General features: G+C 40.2%; 1 protein-coding gene across 17 annotated transcripts in view; it reads right to left on the minus strand.

Annotated features, from left to right (window-relative positions):
* Positions 1-1,947: 1,947 nt before the first annotated feature.
* adgrb1a (adhesion G protein-coupled receptor B1a) overlaps positions 1,948-25,688 on the minus strand; it is a 191,298-nt gene continuing 167,557 nt past the window's right edge. For 7 of the 17 annotated variants that reach the window (XM_030395288.1, XM_030395287.1, XM_030395278.1 and 4 more), the window contains 8 exons: positions 23,387-23,485; positions 17,134-17,305; positions 15,881-15,976; positions 15,737-15,776; positions 12,783-13,438; positions 10,085-10,120; positions 9,693-9,851; positions 1,948-3,753 (listed from right to left, as the gene is read on the minus strand). In XM_030395288.1, the coding sequence (XP_030251148.1) occupies positions 3,556-3,753; positions 9,693-9,851; positions 10,085-10,120; positions 12,783-13,438; positions 15,737-15,776; positions 15,881-15,976; positions 17,134-17,305; positions 23,387-23,485 (1,456 nt within the window). In that variant the 3' untranslated portion in view covers positions 1,948-3,555. The remainder of the gene's footprint in view (positions 3,754-9,692; positions 9,852-10,084; positions 10,121-12,782; positions 13,439-15,736; positions 15,777-15,880; positions 15,977-17,133; positions 17,306-23,386; positions 23,486-25,688) is intronic. The other 10 variants (XM_030395285.1, XM_030395284.1, XM_030395282.1 and 7 more) reach the window with 6 other exon arrangements.

Consider the following 25,688-nt stretch of genomic DNA (forward strand, 5'->3'; position numbering starts at 1 on the left):
TCTGTATGATCCAAATGCTGACACGTCTTTGCAGATTCCTCATCTTATGGGATGGGCACTGTTCTCCTCCAGTGAAGTGAAGTGGCCAAACTAACAAACATAAGGTCAGAGGCTGTGATTGAGCACTTTGAATCTATGTTTGCTTGTCACGGCATACCAGAAGTGGTGCGCATGGTCCGCAGTTTGCATCTGAACCGTTCAGGAAGTTTGCACAGAATTGGAGCTTTAACCACATCAACTCCAGTCTGCACTTTTCCACGAAGCAATGGGGAATCAAAAATCCCTTCATGAAATCCAGCAATCCCTGTCTAACCCTGATGGTCTACCACTCTGCTCCTCTGGCCAATGGACACAGTCCCACAGAGCTTCTCATGGGGAGGAAAATCCACACAACAGTTCCTGTCCTTCCCACCCAGCTCAACCCATCATGTCCTGACATGGATGACTTGAAAAGAAAAGAGCAAAGCTACAGACAAATGCACCAGGGAAATTACAACCGGCGTCATGCACCATGTGACATGCCAGACCTGCAACCCAGCGGCCATGTGTGGGTCAAAGACATACACCAGAGGAGTGTCCACTGCAAGAACGCCCACATCCTACGTCATCGAGACTCTAAGTGGCAGCCCACAGACAAACATATTCCACCTCTCGCCAACTCCTGCTGCAGCTCCCACTGACAAACCTTTCACCCCAGAGTGGTGTGACTCCAGTCCACAACAGGCTCCAGTGTGTGAAAGGCGCTATCCTGCCAGAGTGCGGATAGATGCAGTTCACCTGAAATATGTGAGATTGTGAACACTAACACTGAGTGAACGTCAGGTAACAATAATTTCCTGACTCAGTGGAAGGGCTTGGGCCCTTAAACTAAATGTTTTATTTTTCTTGAAACTGTGTTCTGATTCATATATTAAGGTTATATGGTTTGGTAGTACTTGAATTTATACTTGAAGTACCTAACAGTTCATTGTTACAGCTACCGAGAAGAACAGTTGTGTTTATTCGATAGTTCCCACGTAAATAGTCAGACACTTCAAAAATAAGACTTTTGTAATGTATGTTGTAGCAGGGGGGACTGTTAATGAAGTTGCTTATGAGACCTACACCTGGCTGGTGTGTCTCAGATTTGCTCTGTGCCTCCTTAGGTTTTAGACGTACTTAAGAACGATCTAACAACTGTGACAGGAGAGAAATAATTCCAGCATGCTTTTCTTCCAGAACTTATTGTAATTTTGTTGTTCAACTGTGTAATGGAGACCAGGGGTCTCATTACTTTAAATAGTTCAATGTAAGTTGTGCGGGACTAATTGTGTCCTAATCATCATCTTGAGAAAACAATAAACTAGTAGCCTAGTAGCTCTTTCTGTGAGAAGACACCGCCCTTGGTCCATCTGACATACTGCTAAAGAAAAATGTGTTAATTAGTCAACTTTAAAGGTGTTGGTATAGACATTTTTGGAACATTGCTTGGAGCCATATCTGTTCCCCCTGCTTCACTTGGCTTCAGTCTTCATGCTAACCTAAGTTAATCACATGCTGGAGCCATACTTGGCACGCAGACAAGCGAGTAGCATTGTTCTTAGAATGTCAAACTATTTGTTTACAGCAAGACTATGGTTTTTGAAAGAAGAAATAACACTAGTGTCTTAAAAGAATAGTTGAATTCATAAATAACTAAAATGGGGCCAACAGTCCCCTTCAATTCAATTATACCTAATCTAATATCAAACAAAACATATTAACCTCTACCGGATTTCTTTCATCAACACCCACGCATTATTCCCTGAGAAATTAACAACAATGTTGAAAATGATCCGATCTAACAATGCTAAAGTAACTGGAAAAAAATACCTCGATCTGTCCCTTTTTCCAGATCGTCATGTGCATGTGCCATGATAAAACACATATTATGTAATCAAATGTGAGAAAACAAAAGGAGTGATGCTGTTTATTATATACTTATATGCTTTTATTAGAAATAAGACACATTCATTTTGTGCTCTGAAAACTGTACATTAACAAAGAGGTGACCCCAGTAAAACAAAAAGGGGAGTGAAGGGGGGTCGGGAGGGATGTGTGTGGCAGGGTGGGGTGCAGATCAGGGGGTCAGAGGTCTGAGGTCAGGGTTTCGACAAATACAGATCTGAAGGAGTGACTGGCGGTGATATCAAAACACACACTGTTACGTTGCGATACAGAACACTCGTATAGTCCAGTACCTTGAAAGGTAAGGGGGAGGGAATGGGAGGATCAGTATCAGAATAATCATGTTCATATTAATAATAATGATAACAACTATCCCCAAGCACAGTAAGAAAGATATTTATAGGCTAAAATCCATTCTGTAGAACTCTGTTGAAATAATTACAATGCTGTACATCAGGACTCCAAATGAGCCTTGTGCTTTCACTGTGTGCAACCACCATCCCTCTGATCGACTCTGCCTTATATATCATCACCTTTAATCATCATCGCATATATTTATAGATCTAGTCATTTACTCATCTTCCATTGCTCACCACACACATACACACACACACAAGTACCTTTTTCCTTAGCATCTTTGAAACACCATCACATTTTGCATTTACTGTATCAAGCCTGCTTGTACATTGAGAAACTGACCCAAACAGCACGCGTTTGTTGAACATGGCTCTTTCTGGATGCACTGACATCCATGCTGTCCCTTTGTTGCATTGAGGTTGTGGGCTTATTAGAGTGCAGAGCCTGCCAGCCTGCTCTCTGGCGTCTCTGAGGTGTCCATCGATGAGAAGGCAACATGCCGTTTTGGCTCTTCGATTTTTTAACCTCCCTGCCCCCTATTCGCTTGTCGCTGCAGGGTCGCCATTGAGCCACCAGGTTTACATGGTATAAAGTTGTGGAGTCAACAGGATTTGGCTGAATTGCAGGGGAGGGGTTATGGCATTAGGGGGCACGTGTGAGAATGAACCCTTGTTCGTTTTCCCTGTTGAGATTTATGTTAAAAGGAAAAAAAGGTCCAGGGGCATCTCGAGCAGTGTACAACATCAGCGTTCATCAGGAGAAAGAGAGAGCAGAATAGTGATGCAACAATACTTTTAACAGTGAAAAAAAAGACATAATCATGATCATTACATTGTATTCATTTAATTCAGGGGTAAACATTGCATGATTACCTTTGCTATGCAGTTTATTACATGACTACATTATGCACATACAGTAGCTGAATCTGCTACTTTGGCGATCTGTCTCCTATGTGAGCCAGCGTGGTATCTGAGACCATATACAAGAAGATGACAATTATTTTCATGACAAAAACCCCGTCCAAACACCAAATGAAACAACATAGAAAGAGACATCATGTTCCTGTTCTCTCTTTAATTGGTTTAATTGATTTTCTGATATTTTAATCCTTCTCTCTCCTCCTCGCCCTCTTTCCCCCTCAAGTTCTCACATTGGGCTCCATCCAGGCTTTGAGTAGAAGTACAGAGCAGGGCAGTGTGTGTGGTGTGTCAGCTTGTTTGTCTGAGGGCATTGGAAAAGAAGGAAGTTGTCGGTGTGAGGTGGCAATGTGGGTCACACCTCTGTCTGCAGGTCCATGATTTCCTGGCCCACCAGAGGAATGGTGGCGCTGGTTTTCTCCCACTCCACGGTCTGTAACTCCAGAGGGGAGGCGGCCACTGTCTCCAGGTCCTTCTTCACCCAGGATGGAGGGGAGTGGGTCTTCCTTATGCCCTCCCATGCCCTCTTACTCGGGGTCTGCTGCTTGTCCTGCTGGGAAAAGGACAGGGGGAAAAAGCTTGTTTTCTCAGACAGTCATATAATCAGAATTTATATTCTGAGTCCTTTTGGTGAACTTACTTTACCTCACACTTCCTTATTTATGTCATTTCCTAAAGGAATAGTTGACATTTCAAATAATAAGATTTTTCAGTTTCTTGCCAAGTTAAATGACTCAGAGTTATATCACTGCCACGGTCATGTCTGTGCTTTAAAGATCCAGTGTGTGGGTTTTAGTGGTATCAAGCATTGCAGGTGCAAAACAGAGCCAACTGAGTACCTCTCACCCTTCACTTTCCTCTCTAGAGCCAGTGCATACCCGCTCCCTCTTCTCAAAGTCAGGACATTATTTTGAAATAAACTTTCTATTCATCAATACTTCGTGCTGTTGAGTACACAGTGCAGCTAGAGATCTCATTTGAGCAATCCTGTCCACACATGAACGTGGTTTTAATGTGGCTCTTTTTCCTGTCAGACATCATTGTCCTGGCGACGTTAACTGCTATAGACAGTGAGAGAATGATGTGTGCTGTTAACGTTACACTACAAGTTACCATCAGCTCCTAAATTGTAGATACGTAATGTCTCTTGTATTATCTAACACACAGCTTTTTATTTGGGAGGTAAATCTCTTAAGGCTATTAGCTACACAATAAATGTTTGCACTGAAATATTCGTAAAACTAAAAACTAGAATTCCGGTGTCATTTTATTTTCTTATTTTCCTTTGGTCTTGTTCTTTTACTGCAGCTTTTATCATTATTAGATGCTAAAATAATAACAATATTCTATTTATTTCTACATGGGCAGATTCAAAGATTGGATTAAATCATTCTAATCAAATTGTTATCAGCAAACCATGTTCTTGCACAGCTGTTACTTAAATTGCCTGTCTCTGATACGTTTGTTTATTTTGTTAACTTGTTATACTGCAGTCTTTTGAGATGAGAAGTTGTTTTGGGCCCCTGAGTTCAATAAAAATAAAAATCTTTGATGAATATGTTTCAGAACCACTGTTCTAATGTAATAAAAACACAATAATTCTTAGTTTCAGGTCATTATACTCTAATGTAAACATATTTATGAATATATTTCTTCCTGTAGATTCCCCTAAACCCTACATACTAGAATGTTACATACAGAGCTGGAGCAAATGATAATTAACTAAGATAAGCACACAGACTGGAAATGGGGAAACAGCTTTCCTGGTCTTTTCCAAAGTAGACTAAAAAGATTAAAAAAATACCTCTACCAGCACTTCTAAAGCATATCAGTTAATACAAAGAAATTTAAAAATGAAAATGATTGGTGTTACAGGAAGATAAAAGTTCAAATTACCTATTGGGGAACTACATCTGGCCACAGTGACTGACTTCCCCATTCCAGTCTTTATGCAAAGCTAAGGTAAGCGACTCCTGGTTCTAGTTCCAAACGTAAGCAACGGACAGAAAAGTTGTCCTCTGACTCTTGGATGCAAATAAACATATTTCCTAAATTTTCAAACTTTTTTCCTTTAAAACCTCTTTTGACAAACCCTATTAAAGGGATGTAAACTTGCTGCTTCAATCCAGAGTAGGTATTTACACAAAGCTAGATAAGATGGAAATATTAAGAAGGATTGAGATGCAAATATGAGTGTGGCTGAGGCATATTGTCAAATATGTCATATTATATATATATATATATATATATATATATATATATATATATATATATATATGTATATATATATATATATATATATATATATATATATATATATATATATATGTATATATATATATGTATACATGAAGAAGCTAAAGAAGCTATTGCTGTTTGATTTTGCAGCGCTATCACAAATATGTGATCAGGCCTTGAAACAGTCAGTGTCAAATAGTTGTATCCTTGATGTGTGAAGTTGGACTTTTGCCAGAGAAAAACTGACTCCAAAGCTGTGAAACAAATAGAGATCAAGGGTTTTTGGAGCAGAAGGAAATGGAAACCATCTGCTGCCATGGAATGACTGCAGCTACAAAGCCAACATGGATTCTCTTTTTGTACCTGCTGTTGGTGACATTGTTTAGTGACTAGTTCCCAACCAATCCAGTCACAACCTTGATTCCCAGTATTTAATGGGGAACAAAGAACAACATGATTCATTATTTAGCTAGCTCATAGCCTTACCTAGGAGGAAAATATCCGATAATTACATAGATCGTTATGTCTTGAATCTTGAACATTACTGTTCAAGCTGTCCAGTCAAAAGTGGGAGGATGTTGCCCTGTTAATTTCTGGAGAGGTGCGAGAGAGAGAGAGATGGGCACAAACTTCTTAAAGCTGCAGTCTGGAGTTATGAGAAAAAAGTGGACCTTTTTTTTTTATCTGAATGATACAGCTCCCAGCTCCCTCCTTCTTCCTCTCTGCTGCTGCAGTCCTGCCTTCAAAGCCCCTCCCCACAGAGGAGCCTGCTGTGCATGAGCAGGCTTGTAACCACGGTAACAGAGGACACCAGATAACCAAGATGGCGCATTCAAAATAACAACAACAGCATAAGCCCTGATTGTTCTATTTCTTACCAATACAACTAAATTACAATCACGAGTGCCTCATGCAGATCATAGTAGATATCCTGAGTAACAAACAATATTCCTCACATCGCGGTAGACGGAATTACCAGCTAATCAGTAGCCGGTGCAACATTTTTGCCATGCTGCCTTTCTGAAGCATGAGTAACGTTATTTCTCTTCACCAATTCAACCACTTCAGAGCGTCCTGAACACAAACTAACATTATAGCTGCCCGGTCACTTGAAAGACACTTTTGCTAACCAGTAGCCATAAAGACAGAGCTAAACACCGGAGTAAGCATACAAGCTAACAAACTAAATACTAGTTTTCTCTCTGGCTCGGACCAATTCTTTCTTTTTACACTGCTTTTCTTCATCAGTCTTCTTATTTCTTCTCTTTGACGTGGGCAATGGTGGGACATTTTTCTGCTCAGTTGCTTCCCCGCCATTGTTTACACTTTGAGTTTGATCTGATACACTTATGCACTGTGTGAGGGAGGGGGGCTGCCAGCAGCATAGGCACGAGCATGATTGACACTTCTCAGACACTCCCCTTGGCTTTGATTGGTTGTGTTAATGCGGGGGGGTGGTGGATTCTTGCAAATCAAATTACTGCCACTGGGTGGAGCCACAGACAGTTGACCTGTATCTTATTCTACTGTCAGATTATAATGACAATTTCAGCAAATATAACAAAAAATTGTTATAAACTTCACTTTTAATCATAAGTAAGAGCAAAAAAAGAGCCTATAATTCTCTGATTGATTTGGCTGGTTTCATCTCTGGCAAATAGGGTATAAACAGCCTTACCACCCGTAAGTTAAACTATTCTAAACGAATGGCCATAAAACAACCCTATATAGTCAGAGCACTGAGAATATATTTCAAGTAGCAATATGTAGGAAATGGCCTGATTTCAAAGGTAGCTCCAAAACTATAGGGGGCAGCATAACCACTAGCTTCGGTTCACTATACTGTTCAGCTGTAGCAACTAACTACCGTCAGCCAGTAGCTCAGTTAGCTGTTGAGCAAAGGGGCCCTATTAGCTGAAGGGAGCCTGCAAGCACATAAACCTCAGATAGGGTGACCAGATGTAGCATTTTAAGCGCTTGTCCTGCATCCCACATATTGAGATGATGTCCCGCAATTTAATTGGCTCTAGTTTTCAAAGTCAAAGCCACTGCAGGACAGATGCTTCCTTCCATAAATGTGTAATTTATCCCATGGCTGTGAAGAAAGGAGGGACGGCTGTTATCCCCAGTCTGTGTCAGCAGCTGTTAATCAAACTGTGTAGTCAGTCAAGTTAACCTGTCACTATCTCCGCTGTCCCATCCCCGCAATGAGGAAAATTGAGAGTGAAAGTGATGCAGATTTAGGCAGAATATAATGGAAACTACCACAAAAAACGATGATGCAGCTACAACAGAGACTGGGAGACTCTTTAAAAGTGGGCGAAGCTGGTGGAAGACGAATCTCACCGAGTTTTTTGCGATCTTTCCCGAGTTATTTCTCAATTTCACACAGAATATGATCTGAAGTGACACAGTACCTGCACGCTTCACTAGAAATGTGTGGCTCAAAATGGCACGGGCCAATCTATGAAAACATTCCTCCTGAAACCCAAAGATGGCTGCCAGACAGATAAGGTAATGGCAGCTAAAATAACCAGCATTTACCACACTGTCCAGCACTCCCAATCACAATCCCAATCTTGCTACTACAATCCCTTTGGTTAAGTATATGGCTCTATTCAGAAAAAGACTTAATAACTGAAGGTATAGTGTTTAGAGGGCACAACCATACCATTTGTTCATATATGTTAGAGAAAATATAAACAGGGCTGCTTAAAATATTATAATTGTTAAACCCTTCACAAGGTAAATAAAGTCTTACCTGTAAATTGTATAATCTATTACATGCTACTAAATCAACCAGAAAGTAAAGCATAGATGTTATGAGCTACCAGGCACAAAAGAAATATATATTTTTTAAAGTTAGATAGACAATATATACACATTTTAGACAATGGCCATACACTGGTGACATGTCCCACATTGTCCCACACAAACATACCTTTTTGTTCCACATTTGGCTTATTGGGATCTGGTCACCCTAACCTCAGATCATGGGGGGAGTAGTTTCAATTTCTTTAAACCACGTGGTCGGGGCTAAACCCAGGATGCAGTGAGGGTTCTACTGCAATATAGTGTTGGGGTGAACTTGTTTTGCACATGGGGACGTAAACTCAGGAATTATTACGGCTAAATCTCCACCAAAAAAAGGCAAGATCTGCTAGCCTGTTGTGACCAGGTTAGTAATAGAGTAACTTGCCATTTCAAGCAGTAAAAGAAAGAAAGCTCAATTTAAACGTACACATTTATTTTTCTGTTCAGGAATATAGATTAAAAAAAAAATGTCCTTTCTCTGTGAGATTAGTTTGTTTACTTACAGTACTCAGTAGCAGACTAGTCACTTTCACAGCTGAAACTACAGACTATCAACTCTTGAGGTACAAAGCGGGATAACATGACAAAATGTGCCAGAGCTAGCTGGTTAGCATGCTAACTTCAGTAGACACCCCTGCAACACAGTACAGAGACGTCTTTGACATAATGTCAACATTGTCACATTTTGAGGAAATAACGGCACAAACGTTAGTTCCTCTTTGAATGTTGCACTAATATTCTGGCTATATCCTATAAATTGCCCCATAAAGAACATTTCAGATGGGATTTTGTGGTGACTTATCTACTTCAAAATTATTTTGTGATAAACTACAAATGGCAATGAAACAGGACTAGTATCTTTGCTTTATTTAATCAATTACTGACCTAATGTCATGGCTCTATCTCTATTGCTCTCATCACTAGGCATTGCATATCTACTCCTGACACACGACATGCTTTGATGTATAAATTGCAGACAGACAGAGACAAAGACAGACAATAAATCATGAATAAATATCCTGACTTAAACAATATGGCCCGCACTCAGGCAGCAGAACTTTAGCTTAGAGCCTAGACTGCCTGCTCAACAAAAAGAGCTTTAAATTATGTCTGTTTTTAATGAGGCCTTGTCTTGTACCAAGTTCTAACATGTTGTCTAATTTGAGAGAACCTTTAAATATTTGTCACATTTGGAGATTACTTGACTAGGTCTGTAGTTGTATTAGTATGCCCACCCACAAAAATGCCCTCACAGCTAATTTCCTCTGGCACTAAGCAGATTGAAAAAATACTATTTTTAGAATGGCTGCACTAATAATTAAAAAGGCAATTCCAAGCATGTGTGGTGATTTGTACTAATGATAAGAGAAAAGGAGGACAACATTAGATATAGGGGAGGGGAGGGGGGGGGGCAGGACATAATAAAGTTAAACTCTTTACACTCATGTTGGTCTTGTCGCTGCTGGCAGAGGACACACTCCATCTTTTGGCAGCTTTGGCGTCAACAGGTGGAGATTCTCTATCCTTGTCTGCACTGTGAATCTTCCTGTTCAGGTCCTGAAACATGTCCTGGTGGCGTTTCCGGGTGTGCATAATCTTCTACACAGGAACATTGCACGTTACGTATGAGGTAAACAGCACAGGCTACCATCAATCCTACTTTACCCCTTCACATTTAAAGTCTCTAATCTCTACACCACAGTCACATCCAAACTTTGAATAAATCTGATAAATATATGCAAACATCTAGAGGTCTGAATAGCTAAGTAAGAGACATAGCTTTTTGGTCAAAGTCTACAAAGCTCTGTAGGAATCAAAGAGACTAAAATTACCTCAAAGTCAAGCTCTGCATAGCGTGATTTTCGTCTCTGGGGGGAGATGAGACAGGGAGATTAAAGATGTGTCTTGATATTGTGTGCCTTATGAGCAGACAAATGCTCAAGTGTTGGTTAAGTGTTTCATTGTGTATCTCCACATCAGCCAGTCAACAACGAGTCTTTCTGGGTGCCGGAGGAGAGCAGTGAGTCATGAGGGAGAAAACAAGGTTTGCTGCTGGTCATTCTGACCCTGTTGGCACAAGTTTGTAGTTAACAGATTGTGACCGAATGACCTTTGAGTCCTCCATCACGGAGTGGTGAAGGAAAACCTGACCTTCAGGCTGCTCGGTTGCTGTGGCAGCTGCCACCTTGCACGCCATTATGGAAGTGTGTTTTGCCCTGAAGTGAAAAGACACCAGCAGCCAGATGTCCAGGCCACTGTGTGCTGATCACTGTGTCGTCTCAGCCTGCCACTGTTGTCTGCACTAGAGGCTCAGTGAAAACAAACCTTTGTAAAGATGCTGTTTTTTACATGGGGCCAGGAAATATGGGCACAGTTTTTGTGATGCCTTATTTTTAGCATCAGAGTGGGGTCACTTAAGTGTGCGTGAAAATCAGCACAGTGCTACTCTGGGGAGACCTAATTAATGATCCTTTATTTATTTTCATGAATTAATATCCAGCTTATTAATGTGTGGCTCCCTAGCTGAATATCCTTATTAATCATTCATATCTATGCACTGATGCTGTGTTGCTCAAACACAGCCAGTAGCTCAATACATGCCCAAGGGATGATTCAAGAGAAAAAGGATATACAATAGCACTTTTTACTATTTACCTAGAGTGCTGGATTTTGCTTTTGGATTTTACTACATGAATGGCTGTGGTTCATGCATAATCACATGTGATTAGCAAAACATAAGCTGTCATGATATATGCAACCATTCGCATTGAGATATGGATAAGAAATGAGGAGATATTATGAGAAGAATGCCTCAAACACAAGCCAGGAGGATCTCATGGTAAACCCGGTAACATGTCTATTTCCACAGCAGTAATTCAGATAGTAAAGCAAGCGTCATGTCATACCTTCCACCCTGCTGCCCTGAGTTTCTCTGAAACAGAAACACTATTTTTATTTATAATAGGGCTGTAAAAGTTAACGCGTTAATAACTCGTTAACGCAACATCCTCTTAACGCTGTTAATTTTTTTAACGCGCGATTAACGCTCTGAATTAAAAAAAAAAGAAACGCGCATTGTTTGATTTATGGCCGTCGATGGCACCTGTAGTCTTGATCCAGAGGGCGGCAGAAGAATAAGAAAGGGAATCAGAAGAAGAAGAAGCAGGGTTGGCGTTCGGGAAAAACACGGTGGACTGAAAAGCGAAAGTGAAAGTAAATGGAGAAAGGATTTTATGAACGGCAAATTCACTTTCAAAACACTGCCAGATGGTTCGGTCGATAGGACAATAGTTATCTGCACGTACTGTCGCCATGAAATGAGTTACCATCGAAGTACGCCGAGTCTCAAATATCATTTGCAAGCCAAACACATGGCAGATGCAGAGAGCCCACCCCCCCCTTCGCCAAAAGCAGACATCACCATGTTTTGATCCCATTTAGGGTGAGGGGATATTTTTTGAGCCTTTTATTTTCCTGTATGATTTGAAGTGTTGAATTAACATTTTCATAAAGCAAGCATAATTGTCCTTTCTTATGTTGTTTAAAGTATTAAGAACATGAAAAAAATACATGAAGGTACATTTAGAACAGAAAAAAATGTGCCAAAAAGGGTTAGGGTTAGGGTTAGGGTTAACTATGGACAAAATGCGATTAATTAATTGTTTGACAGCCCTAATTTATAATCTATAGTTACTTCTAATTTTATGTTTTTTAACCACTGTTATCAAAACCAGTTGTGATTCACTTGTTGTAGATGTTTCACATTTAAGAGCCCTCAAGTGCCTATGCCCTATGAGGTACTAGAGGCCTTTATGTGTAACAGTTGGGCAAAAAATATGATTTTTATTGACAGCGGCTCCAGGAGGCCTCTTTCAGTGGATGTTGTGGTCCAGCTCAGAAGGAACTGATGTAGTAATCAAAATTTTAAATTGTAAATATCAAACATGGTTGACACTACCAAACAATCTGTGCTGAACAATGGTTTCTACTGCTTGGGGACGGAACCATTGCCGCTTTTCCACCAAAATTAGTGGGTCATCACAAGTTTTTTCATGTTGACCCCAATCCCACTTCCCAACGGCATGCAGCCAGTCTGCGAATTGTATTTGTGATTTGTAGTTTCTGTTAACAAGAGAAACTTAGATCATTAGAATGGTCTGTATAACATGACTCTGTTATTGCTCTGATGGGCATATTGCTGTGGAATTTTTTAATATTCTGAATTTGTCCAAACAATGGGTAGATGAGTTTAAAGTTTAAGGTCAACATCAAATAAAAAGACATGCAGATTTTAGAAAAGGGAGGCATCCTACTAAAATGTGATCAAATACACTTTTATTTACAAAATAAAGGTTTGTCTATGATACTGTATCAGCCTCTTTCAAATAAATGTTTGGTTCTTGAAAATTAATGGTCAGTCTAGTAGTACAAAACACAACTTTACATGCATGTCTCATTTGAAGTATGAAGTATGAGGCTGATAATGCATTACTATGACAAGAATATGCTGATCATATTTGGTGGTCTTACCTCCAATGAGCTCATAGACAGTGTGGAGATGGTCTCACTCTTGGACATCACACCAGAGTTTCCGGAATCTCCCCCGTCACACATACTGTTGGCCACCTGGGAGTCTCTGGGCATGTTCTGCAGGTTGTGTGCAGGTGAGTCTCTGTCAGAGCATGACACACTGATCTGGTCAGCAGGCAGGGTCTTCAGCCCAAAGCCAGGCACAGGCTCTGCGCTGACAGGGTTAGCCAGGTGGATGAGTCTGGTCTGAGGCAGCTGCTCGATGCTGATGTTGTACTTGGCTGTCTGCTCCTCTTTCCCACCCTTCATGGTCCCTGTGTTGTTGGTGGGTAGAATGACATATCCTGGGCCTTTGCCAGTGCCCTCAGAGCTACTTCCCTCACCATTCCCTCGAGGAAGCTCTCCGTCCAGCTGCTTGAAGAGCTCGCCGTCGCAGATGTAGATGGATTTGGCACCCGGTAGCTCCGTACTGATTCCTTTCGTAGCGCCTTTATCCCTACGCAGCGTCAGAGTGTGGCTGGTGTAGTCAGCCACGTTCTGCAGGTGAACCTTGGCCATGCTTGCCGGCATGGTGTTAAAGTTAGAACCCTTCTGAAGAGTGAGGGTGCCAGAGGAGGCCTTTTCTTCCCCCTGGAGAGATGAGCGCTTCACAGTGCCTGGAAGCAACAGAACCAGAACAGAGAACCAGTGTGAGATAAGGAGTTGAACCCTTGATAGATTTACCTGCTCGGGTTCCCTGGGGGCATAGGTCCCTATTGACCTCCAGTCCACCTCTCATTGCACATTATTCATTCATATCACATGTACTGCATTGTTGTCAAGAAAACAATTAAAACACAAACGTATTTAGTAAAATTCACTGGGTAAAAAAGGGCTCCTCCACAAGCTGAGGTCTCAAAATAATGAACGATGTGGCAATTATCCCAGTTGTTACTGTTACTTAGGGTTTGGGTTCTTGAGGCCCCTGGGGTTGAGGGCCTTACACCAGTTGCCAGCCCTCACAGGGCGGTAATATGCTGGCCTGTCTTTCAAAAACGGAGGCCTAATATTCCTCCTTTTCAAAAAGCCGCCACTGATGTAGGTGTAAACATGTGACGTGATGTGAAGCTCGAAGGTGGGCTGTAAACAGTGACAAAGAATTTGTCTTCAAAATAAGAGCTTTACATTGCACCCCACTGGAGTTTAGAACTGTTTTTTTAGCCTACCGCTACAACAACAAGCGGACAACACAGACAGCTCATCTTAATGTCCGCGGATGAAAAGATGGACTGACTGCTGTGATCAGCTGTTTCTTGGCTTTAAAAATCCCCGGCTGTGGGTCGCACAATAGCGCAGGTCATCTACACCTCCGCCCACCTCACACAGAGGCCGGCACATTGACGCCTCGTTTTTTAGATAGCAGGCGAGGCGGAAATAAGTGTACCCTCCGATGCAGAAAATCGGCGACCAAAACAGACCCCTGATTTGCCGGCCTCTGTCTAAAACCACGGACCGAGCCGCCAAAAGGACGGGCAAATTGGCGGCTTGGTGCCCTGTCCAAAAACGGCTAATAATGAAGCCCTGGGCTGAAGAGAAGCTAAAGCAACCTTTTACTTGAATCTGGTTTATTTAGTATCGTCCAGCTAAACCATCTCAGTGAACCACTATATCCAATTGTAAATGGATAATTAAAAGGGCACTGTGCTGTGAGAAATCCAAACTCAGAAATTTAAAATGCACAATATTAATGCAAGCTGTTCTCAGAGGAAGATAAGGTCCGAGAACTCTGTTTGAAGGTAAAGAGGTGGCAGGGTCCGCCACATATAACCAACCTGAAACAGTATAAACAGTGTTGTCCTTTAAGGTCAGTTTGTTTATTCAGCTTATTCAGTCATGAATACAAACAGAGTTTGACCATTTAGTTTGTTTAGGCAGACATTTCTTCCCCACAATCACATGGTGCACTTTTAAAGATAAAAAGAAAAAATGCACTTGACTCAAGTCACTGTATTTCAGAAGCTAGAAACAGTACTGAGTATTTGAGATAGCATAGAAACAGTGTCACCATTGTCACTGACACTGTCAAAGAGCATTGATAAGTCAACTCTATAAATGTAATAAAAAAGGCACCTTCAAACATCCAGATCAATCGAATCATTGCACACTGAGTAATCTGACAAGTCAGAAACAGCAGAAAGATGGAGAAGAAAGTAACTGTTTGATAAAATATATCATCTGAGAGAATATGGCTGACATGGGACCTGCCTTGACCCTTGTGACCTAACCTCATTTTGTGATAACACTTGTTGACTTATGGCAGCATGCATATCTCATATCTAATCTAGTAAACAATGTCAGACAAAGCCACCAAACTAAATATCTCACAATTGCTGTCTGTGCTCCCTCCTCCTACTTGACATATGCAAAGAAAAAAACAATAATCTTTCTCTGTTGTTTTCTGTCTTTGTTCAGTTGGGCTTGTCTGTGTCTCAATAGCTTTTCTGCTCCAGATGCTTTTCTTGATATCCTGTCTCAAGAGATAATCAGATTTTTCACTCCCAGCGGATATCAGAGCAGAGCCAGTATCTGATGTGGCACTGTCGGGAGGGACTTAATTATACAGCGGCAGTGTAGGAAGGAGTCAGACAGCCCTGTTTATCTGCATATAACTGCTCAGTACACGTTCGTCTCACTCCCATCAGCCTGGCTGAACTGAGTAATGCAGCTGTAATGTGCTGTATTTCTTGTCAAAACAGCTCCTTGGTGAAGGGAGGCTGTCGTGATGTTGATTGTAAGACACAAGTGCAGAACTGAGGGGGAACATGCCTCACATCTGTTCTGACAACGCTGAGGAATTTGAAGCCTTCAAAATACAGAGAGGGTGCACAAAAAGACATCTGTAGCTTTTGAACAGCAGTCCCCAAAGTTAAATCAAATGCAAACACAAAATCAAACACACTAAATCTGGAGCTTACCTGATCTGCAAGCCATATCCACGTCTTTCTCAAAGTCAGTCTGAGGACACAAAACAATAAATATTGTATTAGGTGTGCTCACTCTGCCGATATTTAATGATCAATCCTGAAAGGTGGAAATAACAAACACATGCATATTCATACCATGAGCTGTGCATGGCCATTTTGGAAAGATCCGCCTGAATCTCCATTAGCGTCCTCCTGGCGGTCCACCACACGGCACTTTACTGCCTCCTGAACCTGTACCAAACCACAGGAGAACAGAGGAAGACAAGCTTAATACTGGTAGGATATATACAAACATCAGTTTACAAAATACTGAGTGATTGGCTTTTATTAATAAAGGCTAAAAGTCCACAGCCCTTTTAGCTGCCCCTAGAGGTTGACAACGTCATTACACCACACTGCACTGTACGTCAAAATTCATGCGGTCATTAAAATCCAAATAGTTTACCGACATAGACCATCATGAACAAGTTGCTCAAGGGGAAATCTGAGTTGAGTAGTGCTGCCAAACAAAAAGTCTGGTGGTCAACAAAATCATTACGAATCAGTCTCTAAATGAAGGAAGAGCAACGTTGAAGTGAATGAAAATAAGAGTTGACGCAAAGATGCTTCACCTTAAAAGCCTCAAGCAGCTCAGGGGCATAACTTCCCCTTTGCAGGAAGTTGAATTAAGAAGCTTAACATAGATAGATGTGCAGTGTTTCTGGTAAAAATCAAAGTAAGAGAAACCAAAAATGGCGAGGGTGGCATGTCTGAATGACACAAGCATGAAGTTTAAATTTACTGCTCGGCTGAAAACCTCATTGCTTTTCCTCTGCTCTGCTGTCACTCACTGCAATCACTCCCTCACACTCACTCAACCACACACTCACTTTGCAGACACCTTTTGTTTTCCATGTTTCACCAATACTTAAGATGCTTTTATATAAAATGTAATTTATCTGTCATCCTCTCAATCAAACAAAATATTGACCCTCCTTCACTTTTAAACAATGAAATACTGAAAGCCAGTCTACAACATTGCACTTTGGTAAATTCCGACCATGTCCGTTTGTCTGGCCTGTTTGTAGAATATCTCAGTTATGTACAGATTCAGGCTCTTGGGATGCAAATGTGATTTCCTGTTACCACCTATGATTTGAATAACTATCCATGGCATTAAATCAAATACAAAATGAACAAAGAAAAGTTGTTTTAATCATGGCTCAAGTCAAGTCTCAAGTCATTTCTTTTCTGTCACGTCAAGTCATCGTAACAGAGTTGCATTGAGTCCAAGACACAATGACTCTGGTCCACATCTCTGGGAACTACACCAAATTTCATGTCAATTTCAATTAAACACAAAGAAAACCAGGAAGAACATTTATAAAGTCACTGGTCATGTGAGGTACCTCTCTGCGCAGGATGCAGTGCACCATGACAATTACGAAGCCTTCCAGTGAATCAAAGACAGCAAAGAGGATCTGAAAGAGTGCAGAGCGCCGGTCGGTGATGGCGAGGACAGCTGACATCCATGTGAGGGCCAGGAGGGGCAAAACTACACAGGAGCTCCACAGTGATGCCCTACAAGATGGAAGGGGAAAGGCAGTCAAGGACAGTACTAGTCAAATGATACAGAGGGCAAGACAATAATGTTTTAAGTTATGCATCAATTAAGACATTTCATATCATTAGCTTCGATTATCCGATTATTTTTTTTTTTACCACTTTAGCAGGCTGCCATACAAAACAGTTCCAAGAGATAAACTGGATTTCTTTCCACTTTCTTTCTTGGCGCATCAAATACGTCAGAGAATATAATGCTTATCACAATCTTAAACCAATTTCCTACTTGCCCATGATAACTGCCCACGCTTTTAGCATAGTGTTAGCAGCTCTACCCATGCATCAATACATAACATCACCACAAATTATGTTACTCTCACAAACAAAAACATACATCCATTATCTGCAGATATATATGTTCATAATTCACATATATTACATGCATGTATGTTTAAGATGGCACAGTCAAACCATAGAGGATCTAGTGCCACAGGAAAGAGAGGGAGGATCGAGGGTGAGCAGTGGGGAAAAACAAGTGTAATGAGGCTGAAACAGAATGCAAAGACAAACAGAAGAGGCAGAGCAGAGAAGGACAGAGAAAGAGAGAGATTCTGGAGAAGTCTCATTCCCGCTGTCCATAGTTTTTCTCCCACTTTGCTTCTTGTTTTTCTTTTGTTGTTGACTCATTCCATTAGTTTGATTTGCACATCAGGAACAAACAAGGGCGATAATTACTCTCAGTGTGAGTGTCAAGAAATTATCTTTGACTTGTTTTTCTAAACCTTTTCAATACTTTTTTTTGTGTTGTTGTTGTTATTCCAGAGGTGGAAAATTATATATTGCCAGCAACAACAGAGTAATACCCCATGATGAACTTCCACAGCACTAATTCTATCAGTATAGAAAAGTCATGTCATACTAACCAACTTCCTGCTCTGAGCAGCTCTTCTGAACACAAACAATCTTTCAATCACTATTTTCTTTTGCTTTGTCATTTTTGTCAATCAGTGTTAAGCTGATTCAGGCTCTTGAGCTGCTATAATGCCTGTTAATGTTTAAAATATGGGCAGAAAGTGTTCAGGTTTTGTCATAGCACCTGAATCAACCAAAGACAGCCATCCTTAAATATGTGGCCCAGTCACACACCAAAGCATGTAATAGACCTACCAATCAACGAAAAGACAGCGTGTGAGTTTCACTGTTGTGTATGAACGTACAGTACCAGCAGGGGGCAATAATTGCGGACAACAGAGTAAAAAGTAGTTGTGGCTGAGAAGGGTTGACCCAAATGCAAAAGCCACAAGAGGAAGTCAAAACACGAATACAAAAGCCACATTATCGCAACGGAAGCGAGCAATGGCAGAAGTGAGCGAGTGGCAGCAGAAGTAAGCAACAGCAAATGTCGTCGTGTCATTAGGTTCGTTTGAGATCAGCTAAGCCTGTGAAGAATCGATCAACGTCAATCTATGTACAATGCATGCTCGTGAGATTTGTATCAGTTTGATCTCCACTTGCTCTGATGACACGCACACTTGGGCAATGCCAGTCTCATGGGATCAAGGAGGCTTTTGCTCCCCACTGACAGGAAAAGGTGCACAATATCAACCTTGTTATTATTTCAGCTAAATTTCATATTGGCATATCATATTTTGTGTTTGCTAACAAAAACACTTATCATATCCTCACCGCTGGCTACTGAACATACAGTTAGGAAATAGTTCGCTATCTTGCTAATTCTTGTCTCTTTTGTAGTCCGATTTACCATTCAATTCATTGTGAGCCACTGAGCTCCCTCCCTCTCTTTGGTTGTACAGCAGGACTACCAGATCCCCCAGGGGGATGTGGACACAGGAGGACAGCCAAGAACAGGTGTTCGTCTAAGGGTACTGGTCCCACTAATCTTCCTCCCTCTTGTCCAGTGGACTACCAGGGCCATGGAAACCTCTGTCAGTTTTTATTTCCTAACTGTATGTTCAGTGGCTGTCTTGTGTTGTTCTCCGTGTTGTCTAAAACATACAGCCAGCGGTGGAGCTGATGTAGCTGACTGTGAGCTGTTGTTGCCCCACTAAAACACACCACCATGCCTGGGTGTCGCAGCTGCTGTGTGTCTTGGCTCGTTAGGTAGAGCCGTCAGGCTGGGTGGCATAGTAGCAGCAGGGCAGCCCATCTGTCCACTCTACCTAACAAACTCAGAGACACTCTGACAGTGAAGTGCTGCTCCGGAGGATGATTGACCTCAAAAAGGAGCAGCAGAAGACCAGGAGAGAGGCAAAAAAGCCTGGTGTGTTGGACCCATAGATAAATCTACGCTTTACCCGCAAAACTACAGCTTACAAACCACCAAAAAGAGACATTACCAGAGCTACTGTGTGTGTTAATAGTTTAAGTCAAGCATAGAAAACACAACCAATTAGTGGTGGAGTGTGTGTGTGGGGGGGGGGGCTGTTGCTTGTCTCTGTTGTCATGTTGTGGCTTTTGCATTTGTGTTGTGGCCTTTACATTTGGTTCAACCCTTTTGGGCCACTGTAGAAAAGAGTCCCTAATTGGGTATTTAATTTAATTGACTCGTTAAAAGGGACAAAGAGAGGGACATGGGATTCTTATGCCGCTTTTGTGTCACATTTAAGTGTCAGAAAAGACAATTTTCTGACTGTTCATGTTTATATACACATCACACACTACTAGAAATTTAATGGAGGGAAATAAACATTTTCATTATTTATGTATATGTAGACTATATGACTCCCGAGATGACAGAAAAGTGAATTTTATCAAAACATTTTATCAACTGTTCACCTCTAGATTTCGAAGGAATGGAACTTGTATTATTCTAAAGCAGTCTTTTTCATACTTTCCTGTTTGATTACTTTTAATGCATCACATTTTCTATTAATACTTAAATGGTAAAGTCACAGTTAATTCAATTTTTGTTAAAAAATGTGCTTTAAAAAACACTCACTAAGCAATTCTTTAATATACTATTGCTAATGACGATTATTATTTAATCTATAAATATTATTCAGATTTGGATTATTAGACATTATCATTGGTAAACATTTATAAAAGCTTAATACATGGTTTATAAAGCATTTTTGTATTGTTATTGTTAACAGTGTAATATCTATAAACTAAAAATGTTACTTTAAACTTAACATCAATTAATGATGGTTGTTATAAAGTGCAATATTTTTGTAAGGCAAATAATCTATTCTGCATTAAATGAGGTTTTTTGCAAAGTTAAATGGGAAACTGGTTCATGTATTAACCTAAAAACTACCCTCAAAAATGGAGCAAAGTAAACACCTAACAAATGGGCAACCACAAACTACACAACTTAATTAAAAGTACTTGGTTATTTTCCACCTCTGGTATATTAATGGGGCTACAACAATACAGTAAATGGATTTGCTAATGTTGACCATTATTTTCCTTGATCTCATTTGTAATTTGATGTGTTTGATTGCACAAACCCTATTCAGTGGCTTTTCCACCCACAGTAATACTAACACAGTAAAATAATTTTCCCCTGGGATTATTAAAGTATTTCTGATTCTGATACACTGAACTAGAGGACATACTCAATGATAGATTGGTATGAACTCAGTCAAACTTAACAATGCTTGAAATTGGCACAACATATCAGTACTGCCTTTAAAGGACTGAATGATTTAATCCTACCAGAATAATTTAGGTTATTTTCAGTCTAGACCTTGTTTTCGATATTTGCTGATTATGACCAAATAATGTGACTGTGGACCTTCTCCATGTGCAGAGAGTGGTGTTCAACAATACAATCCACTAGGGAAATATGACATTAAACCAAAAAGTGATTACAACCCATTTGTTCACCTGGTAACACCCACATCATATTGGATATGCTACTGAAACTAAGGCTTACTAATTATGTTCATATTAGTTATTTTCCATGAATAGAAGCTTCAGTCTCTGTCAGCCTCTTAGTGACAATTAGGCACAATTTTTACTGACTCTCTTTCCCTGGCATTTCAAGCTAGTGAAACATGTCAGCGTAAGCAAAGAACAAGAGAGAATGTGTAGTGGGTAATATATTGATTTGGCCAGGCCAGACAGCAAGAAATCAATCAACACTAATTAAATCTTGTATTTACAATAGCGGGTTGCATGTGATTGTAAAACTTGTGGACCATGATGGGACCAGAATAAACATCATCTTACTATTTAAAAAAAGTCGAGTATTATTTAAGAAGAGACTACAATTGTGAAAAATTAGTAAAAATGGCAGGATTGGGATATGTCGAGGTTCAAATCAGTAAAAGTCATGGGAATATGACGGAAATAGGACACACATTATTTAAAGATATAAACACTTTGCCTATTGTATTTGGATCAACACATAAGGGTTGAAAAGAAATAGATACACTGGAGTGAAACAGGACTGGGAATTAAAGTAACAGGATCTGGGCAGGCTGAGGTTGGCACCAGCTAAAAAGTATAAAGTCCTTGACGAGACTGGAAACACATAAAATCAAAAATATTTTTTTAATCTAGAAAAAAATAACTTTTGAAAGCGACCATGAAACTTGAATGGAGGAGCACCCCATTCAATTTTGGTGTGAATCTCAGCCCGCTCTCACTTCAACACATCAAATGCAGCTGCTTGTCAGTGGCCTTAAGCTTCTAAGTTTGACGCTGTAGTTACCCCTATAGCATCACTTCTTCAAGCGCCCTTCTAGTGCAGTAGAATAAAGTGCAAGAAATGTTCAAATCTGCGGCTGGTTGGATGAGTCGCTCACTGGACTTTGCAACTGTAGACTAAGTTTTGTGCCCAGTGTAGTTAAGAGTGAATTGTTTTTAAATTATTTTACATATGTTAATGTACATAAATGACAACAATGATGTAAAATAAGTGATTTAAGTATCTCACTTACATTACTCTCCTAATGTAATATACGTAACTGAATGTTTGACTAACTCGTTTTTTCAACCCAAAGTATCATCTTTTCCTAAACCAAACCAAACCAAAAAGTAACACAACCATTTGACAATAACAGTCTAAAAGTCATAATAAGTGAATGACTTGTCAGCATGCACATTAGACATGCATAACTGCGATAGAGGGGTAGGTAGAGCGTCATAGTCTGATGCTTAAGGCCACTGAGCAATTTGTTTGACAAGTTGGGAGTGTAAATGAGATAAAGAGACAGATCAACGTTCTTTAAAAGTGAGAGACAGGACGAGATTAAATTATTGTTAAGCACTTATGTGTGGTTATAAATTTAGGGATACAGGCATATCGGGTATCATATTGATAAGGCTTTATTGAATTAAAGGGGATTGTTGGGCCTCAGCCGAGGTATGCACTCTACTGAGCGCTAGTTTACAACTGTTTTTTTTTTTACACATTTTAGTCATTCAAGAGTCACAACCATTAGGCAGACAGATAAATGTGTGTGAAGTGTGTTAGCAGTGTCACATTACAGACCATGAAGTGAAATGATGGGAATTAATTGTTCAGTCACAGCTATTTAAAATTTAGAGAGGCTATTATCAAGTGGGATTTGCAGATTGTAACAGAGAGCAACACTCCCTGCTAAAAATGGGCAGACAAGTCAACAACCGAACTTCTATAATTATGACCATATTCTAAAAGCAGAATAGCAAAAAGTTGCGAGAAATCAAGGTCCAGATTGATAATAATTCAAATGATCCATAGATCACAGCAAGACACACACATTTAAAGTGTTCTGCAGTCCTCTCTGCGTGAGTAATGACCTTCACAACATTTGTCGTAATCAGCTTCACAATTCTGATGATCTCTTAAGGCATACATACACACACACACACACACACGCACACACACAGATTCTCATCCAATCATCATGCACATATGCATAATAATGTACATGTATACAGTTAACAAACAGTTTGTTTTCAGGAGCACAAGCTTCAGCAGCCCCTCATACTGAGTGAAATGCTCCCTGCCAGGGCACCAGGGAAGAGAACAATGACAGAGGGGTAAAGGAAAGAGAACCAATCAAGTGAGGAAGAAGAAGGGAGGCATACAGTAGAGGAGAGAACAGAGGTAATAAGAGTTAAGGAAAAATAATTAGCGGGACTAACATGGCGTTACTGGTAGCTGTGGTGGAAACGTCAGCCGAAGAGATAACCCCGCACTTGGCACATTTGAGCGTCATATTGTACAGTGGCACTGTCATCTGACTGCAAAGTCAAATTAACACGCTGTAACATACACAAACAGATACAAATGCACCTACACACAGACTTGCACTGATGCGCGTGTGCGCAAAAGCACGCACAAACAGTCACGCAAACAGTGAGTCACAGTGTTCTCGCACACTCTCTCTCTCAGGGCTGCAGTCCAGCTTGGACATTGTGTGTGTGTTTGGGTTTACCTGTGTGTGTGTATAGGGGACAGGGGAGGTGGGGCCAAGACGAAGTCATTGGTGGATATTTCCTGTTACACACAATGTCTGACCCTCTTCATAAATTACTGGTTTAATGACCTAAAGGAACTGCTCCTCTCTGCAATTTCAGTATTTCACACATTCCGCCATTTATCTGCTAATACAAAATGACTTTGTCTAAATAACACATGTTGTGCATTTCATACTCATGATGATGTGCTGGATCACCCCTGGTCATCTTCAATTTGTACTAACTGGTTATTATGAGCAATGCCAAGTACTAATGCAAAGGTTTACAATAAGAGACACATCTCAAACCTTGACTCTAATGAAATCACAGCTCTTCAGTCATTACAGAGTTCACAAAGGAAGGACATGGATAGGGAGCTAACATTTTCACTTGATAGAAACCTCATATTCATAATTTTTCAATATTCTGGATGAAAAATGGTGCAGCATTTTTCCAATTTTGACGAAGTATTTAGAATTTTTTTCCTGCTCTGATTTGCATGTGTGACACGTGTCTTATTGTGTATGTGTTTTAAGCCATGTGTCATACCAGACGAAAGAAATGATTGAAACCATGAAGAAATACTGTGTGTAGTATAATGTATCCACAGGACAAACTTGAGTAAAAGTACATATTTTTAAAATGTTACTTCAGTAAACATGAAGTCATGCATGCACTGTACACAAGTATCATACATACAAGTACATTTCAAAAGTACAGTATGTATAAACTTTATCCTATGGGTCGACCAATTATAATAATCATGACCGATTTTCAGATTAAATATTCAGTTTTTCCTGAAAATCGTAATTAGTGGTGATTTATTTTTTGTTTTAATCAAATTGCCAATAAAAAAAAAAATACATTCAGAAATGCTCTGCTTTGGCTCACCCAAGCAATAGATGGTTTCTAGGTATGATCACAGAGATACTGCATCACTTTACTTTCCTTCCAACACCCAGAGATCCCAAAACTCTGCAGATCATGAGAATTTATAACCCTATATCTCTCCACTGATGGTGTCAGACAAAGACTCACTAGAAGTATGGAGATATTGACAAGTAATAACAAACTAATCCGTTACCATATGGCCTCTCGCTAAACAACAATTAAAGTTCAAGAGCTGAGGGAATCGATTTTTGTAGCCCCTGGACGCCTGGATTAAAAATCACATAATGGAAGAAATTCAATTTCAAGTAAAAGGCCAATACAGCTGCTAAATGTAGGCTGTAGGCAGTGATATTAAAAAGCAATCACAACTTTTTGAAATACAACATCATTTTCCAGGTCTTAAAGGTGAAGAGGGTAAAGGTGGGTGGTTGGTCGGGCAGGGTGAGATGCATGAAACTACATAAATAAATATGGACTGTAGACTAACATCAAATAGAAACTTCTCTTTGAGTCAAAAATAAACCTTCTTCTATAAGCTCTACAAGATGTTCCAAAGCCCAGCATCAAATGCAGCACTGGCATTGGAGGTACTTTTTAAAGATACAACAACTCTTTATCTAAAAAAGCTTAATGTTTGATTAACCAACTACTGCAACCTGTAAATTTACAGGCTTGATGATTGACACCATTTCAGTGAGCATTAAGTGTGAAGCAAACTCCACTGGAGGTTGGAAATATGCCTCTCCTCTTTTTTTTTAATTTTCCGAGTGAATTAACCTCTAATTTTGGGGGGAAAGGAGACTCTGCAGCAAGGTCTGTCTCCGAGGTGTGAGCATACCTGCCTGGTGCAGATTGCTGCTGCGCTCTTCATTAGATGCTGCACAAATGAATTAGCTTCATTAAACATGTATTGCATTTGAAGCTTGAGAATGACATGCACGAGAGATGAGATGAGGATGGTTATATATAGAGAAATCAATATTAGACCTTTTCTTTTTCTTTTTTTGTAAACCACAGAGAGAACTACAGACAGCCTGATCATCAGGTCAACACAAAGAATATATTTAATTCATTCAACATTTCAAACCAGTCCAAT

The sequence above is a fragment of the Sparus aurata genome, chromosome 17, assembly GCF_900880675.1.
Source record: "Sparus aurata chromosome 17, fSpaAur1.1, whole genome shotgun sequence".
Classification (NCBI taxonomy): Eukaryota; Metazoa; Chordata; class Actinopteri; order Spariformes; family Sparidae; genus Sparus; species Sparus aurata.